The sequence below is a fragment of the Mus pahari genome, chromosome 12, assembly GCF_900095145.1.
Source record: "Mus pahari chromosome 12, PAHARI_EIJ_v1.1, whole genome shotgun sequence".
Classification (NCBI taxonomy): Eukaryota; Metazoa; Chordata; class Mammalia; order Rodentia; family Muridae; genus Mus; species Mus pahari.
The window spans coordinates 25,446,540-25,458,915 of record NC_034601.1 but is presented as its reverse complement, the minus strand read 5'-3'; the positions used below and the strand labels follow the sequence as shown (position 1 = coordinate 25,458,915).

The 12,376-nt window shown below is 36.2% G+C and overlaps 1 protein-coding gene across 1 annotated transcript in view; it reads left to right on the top strand.

Moving 5' to 3' along the window:
• Positions 1-12,376, top strand: part of Atp13a3 (ATPase 13A3) — a 51,936-nt gene that overhangs the window by 3,697 nt on the left and 35,863 nt on the right. The window contains exons 2-11 of the mRNA XM_021209966.2: positions 527-700; positions 1,280-1,450; positions 1,778-1,848; positions 3,522-3,602; positions 6,142-6,211; positions 7,487-7,621; positions 8,878-8,950; positions 10,643-10,774; positions 11,629-11,808; positions 11,921-12,078. Coding sequence (XP_021065625.1) covers positions 527-700; positions 1,280-1,450; positions 1,778-1,848; positions 3,522-3,602; positions 6,142-6,211; positions 7,487-7,621; positions 8,878-8,950; positions 10,643-10,774; positions 11,629-11,808; positions 11,921-12,078 — 1,245 coding nt within the window. The remainder of the gene's footprint in view (positions 1-526; positions 701-1,279; positions 1,451-1,777; positions 1,849-3,521; positions 3,603-6,141; positions 6,212-7,486; positions 7,622-8,877; positions 8,951-10,642; positions 10,775-11,628; positions 11,809-11,920; positions 12,079-12,376) is intronic.

Below are 12,376 nucleotides of genomic sequence, written 5' to 3'. Positions count from 1 at the left end.
AAAAAAAAAAAACCCACCTGAAAACTTAAGCTTTTAAAAATGGAATGATAAGGAATGGAGCTGATGAGTTGGGTTGGTGGGTGATTAAGGACACTGAATGCTCTTCTGGAGGACCCAGGTTTGAGTCTCAGCAACCACATTGAAGCCTATAACCATCTGTATGTAACTCAGTTTCCAGGGGGCATCCAATGCCCCTTCTGGTCGTCAGGCATTGTACACACATGGTGTATAGACAGAAGGCAAAATGCCCATACACATAAAATATATATATTTATTTGCTCTGTCTCTCTCATATATGAGCTGTGTTAGTAGCAAAGAATTTATTAGCTATAAATATAAAACATGATCAATAAACATTTACTATTAAGTCTAAAATTTGTACAATGAACTTACTGAAAATAACATAGGTAAATTAGCAGTTGAGAATATACAGTTTATATGCAAAGAAAACAGTATGTGACTGAGAGCAATTTTTAGTTTATCTGCCTTATCATTTGCTCATCATGTGATTGCTATTTCGGTGCAGGAGATACATGGCTATAACTTATGCCGCTGGAAGCTTGCCATGGTTTTTGTAGGAGTGATTTGTACTGGTGGTTTTCTCCTCCTTCTCCTCTACTGGATGCCTGAATGGCGAGTGAAAGCCACATGTGTTAGAGCTGCAGTTAAAGACTGTGAAGTGGTGCTTCTCAGGACAACTGTAAGTCCTTGCATATATTAGCTGATTATTCAAGAAGTAAAATAGTGGCTTTGTAATAAGTAACTGGGACTTTATTGCCAGGATATGATAAGGAATGTTTAATATTTTTAAGTGCGGATTTGATATGATCAAAGTACCCAGTGATTAGGCTAAAAGGAGTGTTAAAGCTGATGAGGCTGTCCTCTTATAGCTCTTCATGACCCACAGTATTAGATACTTAATTGTCTTTTAAGGTCCTGGCTCTTCAGGATTATAGCCCATACACCTCATTAAATTGGCCAGCTATTGAGTGTAATGTTACATCTTAAGCAATTTGTTTAGAACCTTAATTGGAAGCATTAAGAGGCTATAATATTTAATGTTCAGCATATATGTGATTAAAGAATTGTGAACTTTTATCAAATCTATTGATAGTTTGTATTGGTAAAGTGTGTCAAAGTTGATGAAAAAATTTTCATGCTATGAAATAGTACTTTATTAGCAAGAGATGACTAAATTTGTAAATAATAGCATTTACATAAAAATATAGGCAGATATTTAATATTCATAATTAATTGACCTTTCTCCCTTTCTTCTAAGGATGAATTTAGAATATGGTTTTGTGCAAAAATTCACTTTCTTCCTCTGGAGAATCAACCAAATTTGAATGCAAAATCTTTAGTTAATAAGGTTTCTAATGGCCATGCTGTTCATCTGACTGAAGAAAATAGATGCGAGATGAATAAATACTCACAGAGTCAGTCACAACAGGTACCATGATGGACTGTCAAAGCTGTGAAAAACCATAATTTACATTCTACATCATCAAAGATACATTTTATAATTTTATATTTGCAATTACTACTTGAAATAAAATTACATGCTTTGTAAAGTACCTGTCACTAAATAAAACTTTAGGCTTTTGTTTTTTTGTGTTTTCTTTTTTCTTTTTTTTCTTTTCTCATATATTAATTCCAACCGAAGTTTACCCTCCCTCCTCTACTCCCAGCCCCTCCTCCCAAAACTTAAGTTTAATAGAAAGTTTGTTTTATTTGATATATGATAAGCCTTTTGATGTAATATTATTATGTTCTACAGATGCGTTATTTTACCCACCATAGCATAAGATATTTCTGGAATGATGCCATTCACAATTTTGATTTCTTAAAGTAAGTATCTTTATTTTGTTTGGAATATGTTATGAATATTTTTAAATATTTTAGTAAAAGTGGCTATATTCTAATGTTAACACAAAATCATTATTCACTTATTAGCAACTCTAGTGTTCTTTGAAGTAAGTCTCACCTGCAACTTGTACCTTGGAGAATTTTACATAAAATTTAAAAGAAAACTACATACAGTGTACATGCCTGTGGTCCCGGCTGTCAGAGGCTGAGGTGCGGGAAGAACTTGAGTATACCTTGAAGCTTAGGTTTTCAAGTCGTTTCTTTGTTGTTTAGTTTTACTCTGATTTTGGTATGCACGGGCTGAGCATCTGGGACTCACATGTGCTGATAAGTGGTGACTCTCAGTGATCCCCACTCCCCAATCAGTCTCTATGCTTTTCTCTAGAGCATCTGAATTATTTCTTCCTATGTTGATAGTCCCATCCAGTTGTACTCAAAGGAACATGTAACATATAATTAGATGAGAAATGACACTGACAAATGTTATCTTTGGGTAGGACAAATTGGAGTAACCCCTTATCTTTTTTATTTGTGTGTGTAAAGATCAAAGGTAAACAAAAATTTACTATGGTTTAGACTTTATTTAAAAGATGGGGTCTTGCTATTTTGCTCAGTTTATATCCAATTTCCCCTCTTAGCCTCCTGAGGACTCTGTTTGGCAATTACTATTTAAAACACTCATTAAATATCCTTGCTCTAGAATGCCAGAAAAGTTTGTAATTCTTAACAGTAAAAACAAGAATCAAGAACATTTAATACCTGGAGTGCTTACCTAGAATACTAAAGAATGTTCTGGAATTGTTCAATGATTTTCTCATTTCTGGTTCTGAAATTGAAGTACCAATGCTTTAGGGATAAATTCCAGTGATCTGCAGGCTTGTTAAACACTTTGTTGCTAGTCCCTCTTTGTACTGCATTCTGGAGAAGTCATCAGCTCTGGTGGAAAGAATGTCTAACATACTTGTTGTGTGGTCTCTGTCAGTCACTGAAACTTGTAAAATTTAAACGTACCATAATGGTATCAACAAATTGTAGAATTTAGCTTTCTTATATGTAAAATGTAGAGATTAAGTAGGATTCATGTGATTAATTCTCCTTGCTTTAGAGTTGTTTGGCTGGTCTCTATTAAAATTATATAAGCATAATTATATTTTGGGGGAAAGCAGATATGCTAGTTGAATCCTAGTTAGAATTGTTCTAGGTCTTAGACATTTATGATAGTAAATTCTGTACTTTGAAATGTAGTAGTCACAAAAGGACTTATTGGTGCAACTTGTGGAAGAAAATGAATAGTAAATCTTTAGTTTGAAAATCTCATTGGTCACACTTTATCTTAAGTTTTATTTGATTGTTGACTCATAAGCTTTGGAAACTGTTAAAGGATAATGCTGCTATGTATGTTTTTTATATAGTAATATTTAGAGCCATGACAAATATAGTGGATAATTTAGTTGTGTTTGTGATTTAAACTGTTGATTGTTTTATATTAAGAATTTGAGATTTTAAAATTCTCAGGACTTCTGTTTTTTGTTAAGAATTTCTAAGAAGTTTGTAAGGAAGTTACAGTTATAAAATTGAGCATATAGCAAAATGAGGCAATAATAAATTTGGATATTTTAAACTTTGTTTAAAGTAAAAACTTTGGATTTATTTAGGGGACTGGATGAAGGTGTATCTTGTGCATCAATTTATGAAAAGCATAGTGCAGGACTGACACAGGGGATGCATGCCTACAGGTAACTTTATCCAACTGAAGTAGGTCTGTTCTCAACATTCCTAAACCCACAGTGCATACAGATAGCTCTCCCACATAATGTAGGGACTTAAATACTACATTCTGTTAGTTACACCTTACTGATATTTTGAGCAAAACTCCCTCAGTTCCAAAACTATAAAAAAAGTTAATGCTAATAATCCCTTAAGTTTTACTATTTAATCAATTCTAAGATGCAAATTTCCCCACTTTTTCCTATCTCTGAAGTTGGGATGTGTTGTGTATTGTAGAATGTCCTTGTCAGTCGCACAGAGTGATGTGCTCTAAATTAGTAACACCTTAGACTTTCTGATGTGGGAATTGTAAGCAGGCACTGCCATTTCCCACAGGAAACTGTAAGCTGGGAGCCATGCTTTTTTTCCTGCTTTTTTTTTTTTTTTTTTTTTTTTTAAGTATAAAAATAAGCCAGTATCTTAGCACTCAGGAATCACAGGCAGGTGATTTTGAGTGAGTTTGAAGCCAGCCTGGTCTACAAAGTGAGTTCTAGAACAGAAAGGGCTAAGCAGAGAAACCCAGCCTTGAAAAACAAACTAACATATTGCCAGTGTATTGCACATTTTAAAGATAAATGTAGGTTTTTTTTATTGAATTAAAGTTTTTTAAAAACAGTTGTAACATCCTTTTCAATGTTTAAACAAAAAAATTCATTCAGTCTTACTTAGCACCTTATAAGAGGTTACAATTATAATAGTATACAAAGTGTACTATTACATGAGATTAAAATGAAGAAGGTATGGGTTTTAGAGGGAGCAGAGCATTTTTTGGGCTAGGCAAATACTTTACACTGACCTATGCACATCCCCCTCCTCCCCCAGTTTTTTTTTTTTTTTTTTTTTTTTTTTTTTATTTTTTTTTTTTTAATTTGTACTCTTGTACAGAAATCTCACGACACTCACTGTATAGCCAAGGGTGAATGTCTTCAACTTTTGATCTTGAATTTNGGTAGATAAACCTGACCACACTCACTGTATAGCCAAGGGTGAATGTCTTCAACTTTTGATCTTGAATTTGCTTCCAGGAAAGCACCAGCCACATAATGCTTTGTTTATAGAGTTGTTTGGAATCGCAGCTAGGGTGTTGTCTGTGGTTGACAGCAACTCAATGACAGTAGAGCAGCACTCCCAGCCTTTAAGCAATTTTTTGGTTTGGTTTGGTTTGGTTTTTCGACACAGGGTCTCCCAAGCTGTCCTGGAACTCACTCTGTAAGCCAGGATGGCCTCGAACTCAGAAATTTGCCTGCCTCTGCTTCCTGAGTGCTGGGATTAAAGGCGTGAGCCATCACTGTCTGGCTACCAATTTTAAGAAAGTGTTTTCTAAAAGACTTAAAATGTGCAGTATTTTGAAATACATTTCCTTAGTAAAATATTCTTGCTAGAAAGATTTGTTTTTACAAAAAGTTAGTTAAATCATAATAAAATTTGTTCTGTTTGGGGCTGTATGAGATGTCTCGGTGGTTAAGGGCACTGACTGTTCTTCCAGAAGACCTGGATTTGGTTCCCCACCCCCACATGGCAGCTCACAACTGCCTGTAAATCCAGTTCCAGAGGATCCAATGCTTTCTCATGGCCTCATTGAGTAATTCATGCTTGTGGTGCATAGACACATTTAGGCAAAAACATTCATGCACATGAAATAAAAATGAAATCTCAAAAAAAATTTCCCTCTGTGCAGGAAGAGAACCTGTGATGTGTTGTGATGACTTACACCTATAGTCCCAGCACTTGGGAAGTTGAGACAGGAGGGTTCCCATGAGTTTGAAGGTAGCCTGAGTGGTATAAAAGTTTCAGGATAGCCTTCATGTAATAAACAAAGTGAGCCTTTTGCTCACATGGTTATTATTGATTAGTAAGAAAGATACTTGGGTGGGGAGGAGGAGGTGGAGAGATGGTTCAGTGGTTTAAGAGCACTGACTGCTCTTTCAGAGGTCCTGAGTTCAGATCCCAGCAACCACATGGTGGCTCACAACCATCCAGTGCCCTCTTCTGCTGTGTGTGAAGACAACAGTGACCATGTACTGACAAACAGTATATACATATAGTACATATGTACATACATACATATATATATACATACATCTTTAAAAAAATGAAATGTATCAACATATGAAATAGGAGTCTAAAGGAAGTAAACCGCTAAAGTTTGATTACCACTATTGTTATCTTTGATTTAAATAGTGTAGCTAGCTAGCTATTTTATTTTACTTCATTTATTTTGGTTTTTGAGACAGGATTTCTCTGTGTATCCTTGGCTGTCCTACAACTCAACCTGTAGACACAGTTGGCCTCAAACTCAGATCCAGCTGCCTCTCTCTCCTGAGTGCTGAGATTAAATGCGTGAGCCGCCATGACCTAGCAGCTTTTTTATTTTTAAAAGTAGAGAATTTTATAATCATGGGACAGGAGATTTTGAAAACATGAATCTCAGAATGGTTGACTTTAACCATATGTAACATAATTCTCCTCCTAAATTATTAATACAATTACTGCATTTTTCTGTCATAGAAAGTTGATTTATGGAGTAAATGAAATTGCTGTGAAAGTGCCTTCTGTTTTTAAGCTTCTAATTAAAGAGGTAAGACTTTGTATATAACCCAACAAACAGTAGATTCATCCATTTGGAAAGAGTCATGTTTAAGAAGCTGTTCTTAGTTTCCTGCTTCTTTGCTTCATATTTTACTTGGGAGGTAAAAATTGAAAAATTCTTGTCTAGCAGAAAAGGTATGATTATGCATTTTTATTATATAGATTTCTTTGTGTCTCTCGTCTCCATCGTACCCTGTTTAAGTGTTTGTGACTTCTTGCTCCCTTGCTCCTTTACTTCACATAGAGGAGTCCTGGAAACTGAACATTTGTGTTATGGTCTGGGAGGAAGCATGTTAGTTCTTGCAGTGAGGATTCATTTATAATTGCCTGGGCTGTGTGCATAAAAGATTAGGAGTGTGTATGGGAAGTTGGTGAGTAACTGCCCAGCAGAAAGACTTGCCAGTCTTTGTTCAGGTTTTGGCTATAGATAAAAAGTAGTATTGGGTGGGTACTTTACTAGAAATAATGATAATTTCCCACCACTTCCTTAGAGTAGCCCTTTGGTGTGCCTGCAAGCATAGTTTCATGTATGATTAAGACATTTAGGAAGCCTCATAGTTTGAGAAGATTTAGCCGTCTTTGTTTTTTTTTTTTTTTTAAAGAAGACATTTCTACCTGTTACTACTTGTATGGATAAAGTTTGAATGATCTCTTAATATTTCATTTGAGTTTGAAGTAAAATGGTCCTTTAAACATGAAATTGCTTTGAAAAGCACAAAAGCAACAGTCAGAAGCCATTGGGAAGTAATTAAGGTGAAGATGCCATTTCATAAACCTCATTGCCAGGGCTTTCTAGTCTTACTTTTATTCAAGATTAAATCCCAAGAAGTTCCCTTTGAGAGAGCAAGGCAGCCCATATTTATTTTTTCTTTCTATGTCGGTGAACTTTTGAAACATAAGTGAAGTTTTCTTTTGTGTTCTTTAAAGCAAGCATTTGCTGTTTGATTAAAAGTTTTATGTTTTAGCCCAAAGCATAGAATTTGTAACAAATAAATTTACTTTAACAAAGTATAATGCAGAACCCCAACATTTATACATGTTAGCTTTTTCTAGTTTAACCTGCTTTTTGGGTTTGGTATGACTCTAATGTAAATAGTTTAAGCTTATTGGATTAAGTTTTGGTGTTCAATGGAAAGAAAGAGTATAGAGCGCATCATGTAAGAGCCTGGTTGTTGACTGCTCCAGTATGTGGTAGGAATCCGTGTTTACTCCTCCTCCCCCATTGTTGATGGAGCTTTCTTTCTCTTGTCTTCTCTCTTACTAGGTTCTCAACCCATTTTACATTTTCCAACTGTTCAGTGTTATCCTGTGGAGCATTGATGAATACTATTATTATGCTCTAGCCATTGTGATTATGTCCATAGTATCCATTATAAGTTCACTATATTCCATTAGAAAGGTAAGTTAAAATTTACTACATATTTCAGAAATATATTTGCATTTTTAATAATTTACAAGGTTTGTAGAATGAATAGTACTTGGTATAAAGTACACTTATTGTTTTATTTGCCTGAGTACATATACACACTTTCTTTTTGTTTATTTGTTGAGACAAGGTAGCTAAGGGTGGCCTTTAACTAATCCTCCCGCTTTTAGCTTGGCCTTTTGACATGAGAACATATATGCATTAATGTTTTGCCTGCATTTACATCATTAGACTGCATGTGTGCCTGCAGGACTAGGCAGTGTTTGTAGCCATCAAGTTAGGTCTTTAGCCTTGGCTTTTTTTTTTTTTTTTTTTTTTTTTAGGGAATCAAATGTCTTTTTATTTTTTGTGGTAGTGGAGTTTGAACCTAAGATTTGATATATGCTCACTAAGCTGCACTCTGAGACAGATGTTTTTAGAGGAAAATTAGCACATGATTATTCAGAAACTATAGGCATCTGTATTTGCCTACTGAGTGCTACTAGTGCTGAAAGGATGGTTCCACTGTTCTCAAGGAGGCCTCATTTAAAGTGCTTTTTTGTTTTGATTCTCTGTTTTGGGACTGCGCATGGATGTGTTCACATGTAAGAGTCCAGTTGTGCCCAGAGGACCCAGTTTGATACTGAGTTTTTCTTGGATTCTTCTCTACTTTATTCATTGAGGCAGGGTCTCAGTTGAACTCAGTGCTAGCCAGCTTGGTGTAGGAGTCTCCCTCTTCTGCCTCTTGTACTGGAATTACAGGTAGGCTGTAATGCCTGTTTGGTGTTCGCATGAGTGCTTAGATCTGAACTTGAATAATATCTTAGTTAGCGTTTCTATTACTGTGCAGAGGCACCATGACCAACCACAGTGACTCTTACAAAGGAAGATTTAGTTAGGGCTGGCTTACAGTTCAGCTTGCAGTCCATTGTCAAGGCAGGAAGCTTGGTGGCATGCAGGCAGACATGGTGCTAGAGGGGTAACTGAGAGTTGGAAGAGAGTGACTGTGCCTGGCTTGAAAGTCTGACAACCTCAAGACACCCCCCCCCCCCTTAATTGTGGTGCTCCCTATTGGCCTATTGGGCCATTTTCAAACCACAGGTAGTGTCTCAACCACTGAGTCAACTCCCTATCCTATGACTTTTCACCTTTTATATAGGCAGATAAACAATAAACAGTGATCACAATAATTACGCTTTTTTTTTTTGAGGAGTGGGTTTGTATTTATTAGGTTTTTTTTTTCCTTTCAGCAATATGTTATGTTACATGACATGGTGGCAACTCACAGTACCGTGAGAGTTTCAGTCTGTAGAGTAAATGAAGGTAAGTACTTCTGATGAGGGCCAAAAGACTAAATGAACACAAAACATCCCATTAAATGCTCACATGTAAAGCAAGACTGTGTGTGCATGTGCATCTTATTCTCTAAATTGCATTTATTTCATTGTATACATGCTTAAGGCATACGTATAGAGATAAGAGGACCACCCATGGGAATCACTTATCTTTCTACCACATGGGTCCTGGTTTATCAGGGAATAATACCGAAGGCATGACCTGGATCAAGAACAATTGTAGAACCAGCAAAGTGTGGAAGTGCAAAAAAGAGAAGTCTCAAGAGATCTGCACAGCTGGATAGATGCATGTTGATGTTGTTTTCTTGGGTATAGTAAAAGGGAGAGAGTCGTTGTAGGAATGAGAATGCTTGGAGCATGCAAACTGAGATGATGCTGTAAAAGACAGTAACATGATCTCTGGAGGCAGGCTACTTGAATTTTCCAGGATATACAAATCAGTCTTTTTTCGTATATTCTCAGCATTCTTCTCCTCTACCTCGGATTCTCCCTTCCTGCCCCACTGCCTTGCTGGAGTAGATTGCTAAATTTAGTAACTCCAGCTTCCTAAGTAGCTGGGCTTCTAGGTATGAACCATGCCCTCAGGCTCCATTTTGTTGACTGTATCCAAGTGATTACTTCCTTCGAAGTCACTTGTTTCTCTCACTAGACTCTCCCACACTTGCTGCCATCTTACCTATTTTGGTAGGATTATTTGATTGCTTTGTTTTGGAAGCGTGCGTGCGTGTGTGCATGCGTGGTTTGTTTCTGTATTCCAGAGCACAGGCTGGCCTCTAGGTCATATACCTTGTTTTACAGCTAAGGATGACCTTGATCCTCTGATCCGGTTCTATAAACTCTGGGATAAACTTGTATAAACTTGCAGTATTTTAATTTCAAAGACTAAAATGTAGTGAGAAGGGATGAGAGATAAATACTTGTAATGAGGAAAGAATACCTTTGGAAAGAATATGGTAAATTTTATGTTTTCTTTAGTTTTAGTGGAATTGGAAAAATAAGAATTCATTTTGCTTGTTCATCAGAATTTCCTGTGTGGACTTATGCTCCTATTTTAAGGTGGCTGACAGTCAAAATTGATGCTTGATAGGAGTATGGACTTGTGATGTTTAGTCAGCATACTGTAAGGAGAAAAGCTAGCTGAAGTATCTCAATGTCTGGTGCCTCTGGAGGCCAGAAGAGGGTGTCAGATATCTTGGAACTGGAGTTACAGATAGTCATGTTACTTCCATGTGGATGTTGGGTATTGAACCCAGGTATCCTGGGAAAACAGCCAGTGCTCTTAACTGCTGAGCCATTTCTTTAGCCTTGATGCTTTGTTAATGTATAGTCCTATGTATTTTGTTTGTTTGTTTTTGTTTTTTTGAGACAGGGTTTCTCTGTATAGCCCTGGACTGTCCTGGAACTCACTTTGTAGACCAGGCTGGCCTCGAACTCAAAAATCTGCCTGCCTCTGCCTCCCGAGTGCTGGGATTAAAGGCGTGTGCCACCACGCCCGGCTTAGTCCTATTTTTTAAGACATTCCATGTGATGCAGTTGTGGTATTAACCCTACTGTAGCAGTATCTTACTGAAAACAAGAGACTTTTGGATAGGTCATTTGTTTATTTGCTATGCTTTTATTTCAAATTAAGGACAATTTCTAACTTTTATTTCAAACTCAGAAATAGAAGAGATCTTTTCTACAGACCTTGTGCCGGGAGACGTCATGATCATTCCATTAAATGGGACAGTCATGCCTTGTGATGCAGTACTTATTAATGGTACTTGCATTGTAAATGAAAGCATGTTAACAGGTAAATGGAATCAGCAATATCATGCTCATTGTTTATGATGGCATTCAAATTAAGTAGTTTAAACTTTTTCAAAATCATAATCATTTACTTATAAATGCGGTGGGTAGTGATTTTTGTATATGTGAGTAGATAGACTACATTTTAGGCTGAAAACTATAATCCCTTCTATAAGTTTTAAATTATAAAACTATAATCACTTCTGGTACTGATCATATTCCTAGACCTGCTTCTTGTCACTCCTTGAACATGGGGAAATGGTTTAATATTCTTTTTATTGGGAAGAAGTAGACTTTAAGCTAACTCAGCTGGAAATTCACAATCTAGAAATAGATTTTATAATCTGACTAGAGATTATTTCCTGCATGGTATATTTTGAGACTTAAAGCACACAATGCCACACATGTATTTTCTACACTCTTGACTTTGAGGAAGTGTGAATGCTCTAGAGAATTAACCTCATGCCATTTCTCTCTCTTTGCCCAGATTTTCTGTGGTATGTGTATCATGTCTTTCTGTCTAGTGGTGGTTAAAGATATAACATCACCAGATACTGAAAGTAACAGTACTTTTAAATTTTGTTCTTAAGGATGTATTGTATTCTTACTCTTTGAGGTTCAATAAAAACAATTTTCAAATAATGGCAGGCATTTCTAAATTATGAATCACTTTCTGGAATTACTGTGGGAAACAGCTTTCTCAGTGAACCAATTAGTGGACAAAAAGTTGATTTATTCACTATGTTGCCCATATGTAGAACAGTTATATGCAATACTGGTAATTATTTCACCATTTTTTCAGTATGTATTTGACATTGATTTCTAAGATAACCTTTAAAATGTGATTTTTCATAATAGGAGAAAGTGTTCCAGTGACAAAGACTAATTTGCCAAATCCTTCAGTGGATGTGAAAGGAATGGGGGAGGAGCAGTACAGTCCAGAGACACATAAGCGACACACTTTGTTTTGTGGGACGACTGTTATTCAAACCCGTTTCTACACTGGAGAACTCGTGAAAGCCATAGTAGTTAGAACAGGTAGATAAAGTCTCTTTCAAATTTAAAACCTACTAGATGTTTATAAAGGCATTCTGGTTGGTGGGGTAAATTCTTATAAAAAGATAAATACTTGTCTTTAATTTTTATAAAGGATTTAGTACTTCCAAAGGACAGCTTGTTCGTTCGATACTGTATCCCAAGCCAACTGACTTTAAACTTTATAGAGATGCCTACTTGTTTCTGCTGTGTCTTGTGGTGGTGGCTGGAATTGGATTTATCTACACAATCATCAATAGCATCCTAAATGAGGTATGTAACTTTTGATAGGTTTGGTCCTTAATTATTTCTCATGTGGCTGAAGTTAATATTCTGAAGAAAACTGTGACACTATTATCTATTAGAAAGCAAAATGTATTGGGTGGCACAGGCAGGATAATTGGAAGTTCTAGGCCATCCTAGGATGGATGGATATAAACTTTTTTTTTCAACAACAAAACGCTGCAAAGCATCTCTTTTCTCTTCTCTTCTCTTCTCTTCTCTTCTCTTCTCTTCTCTTCTCTTCTCTTCTCTTCTCTTCTCTTCTCTTCTCTTCTCTTCTCTTCTCTTC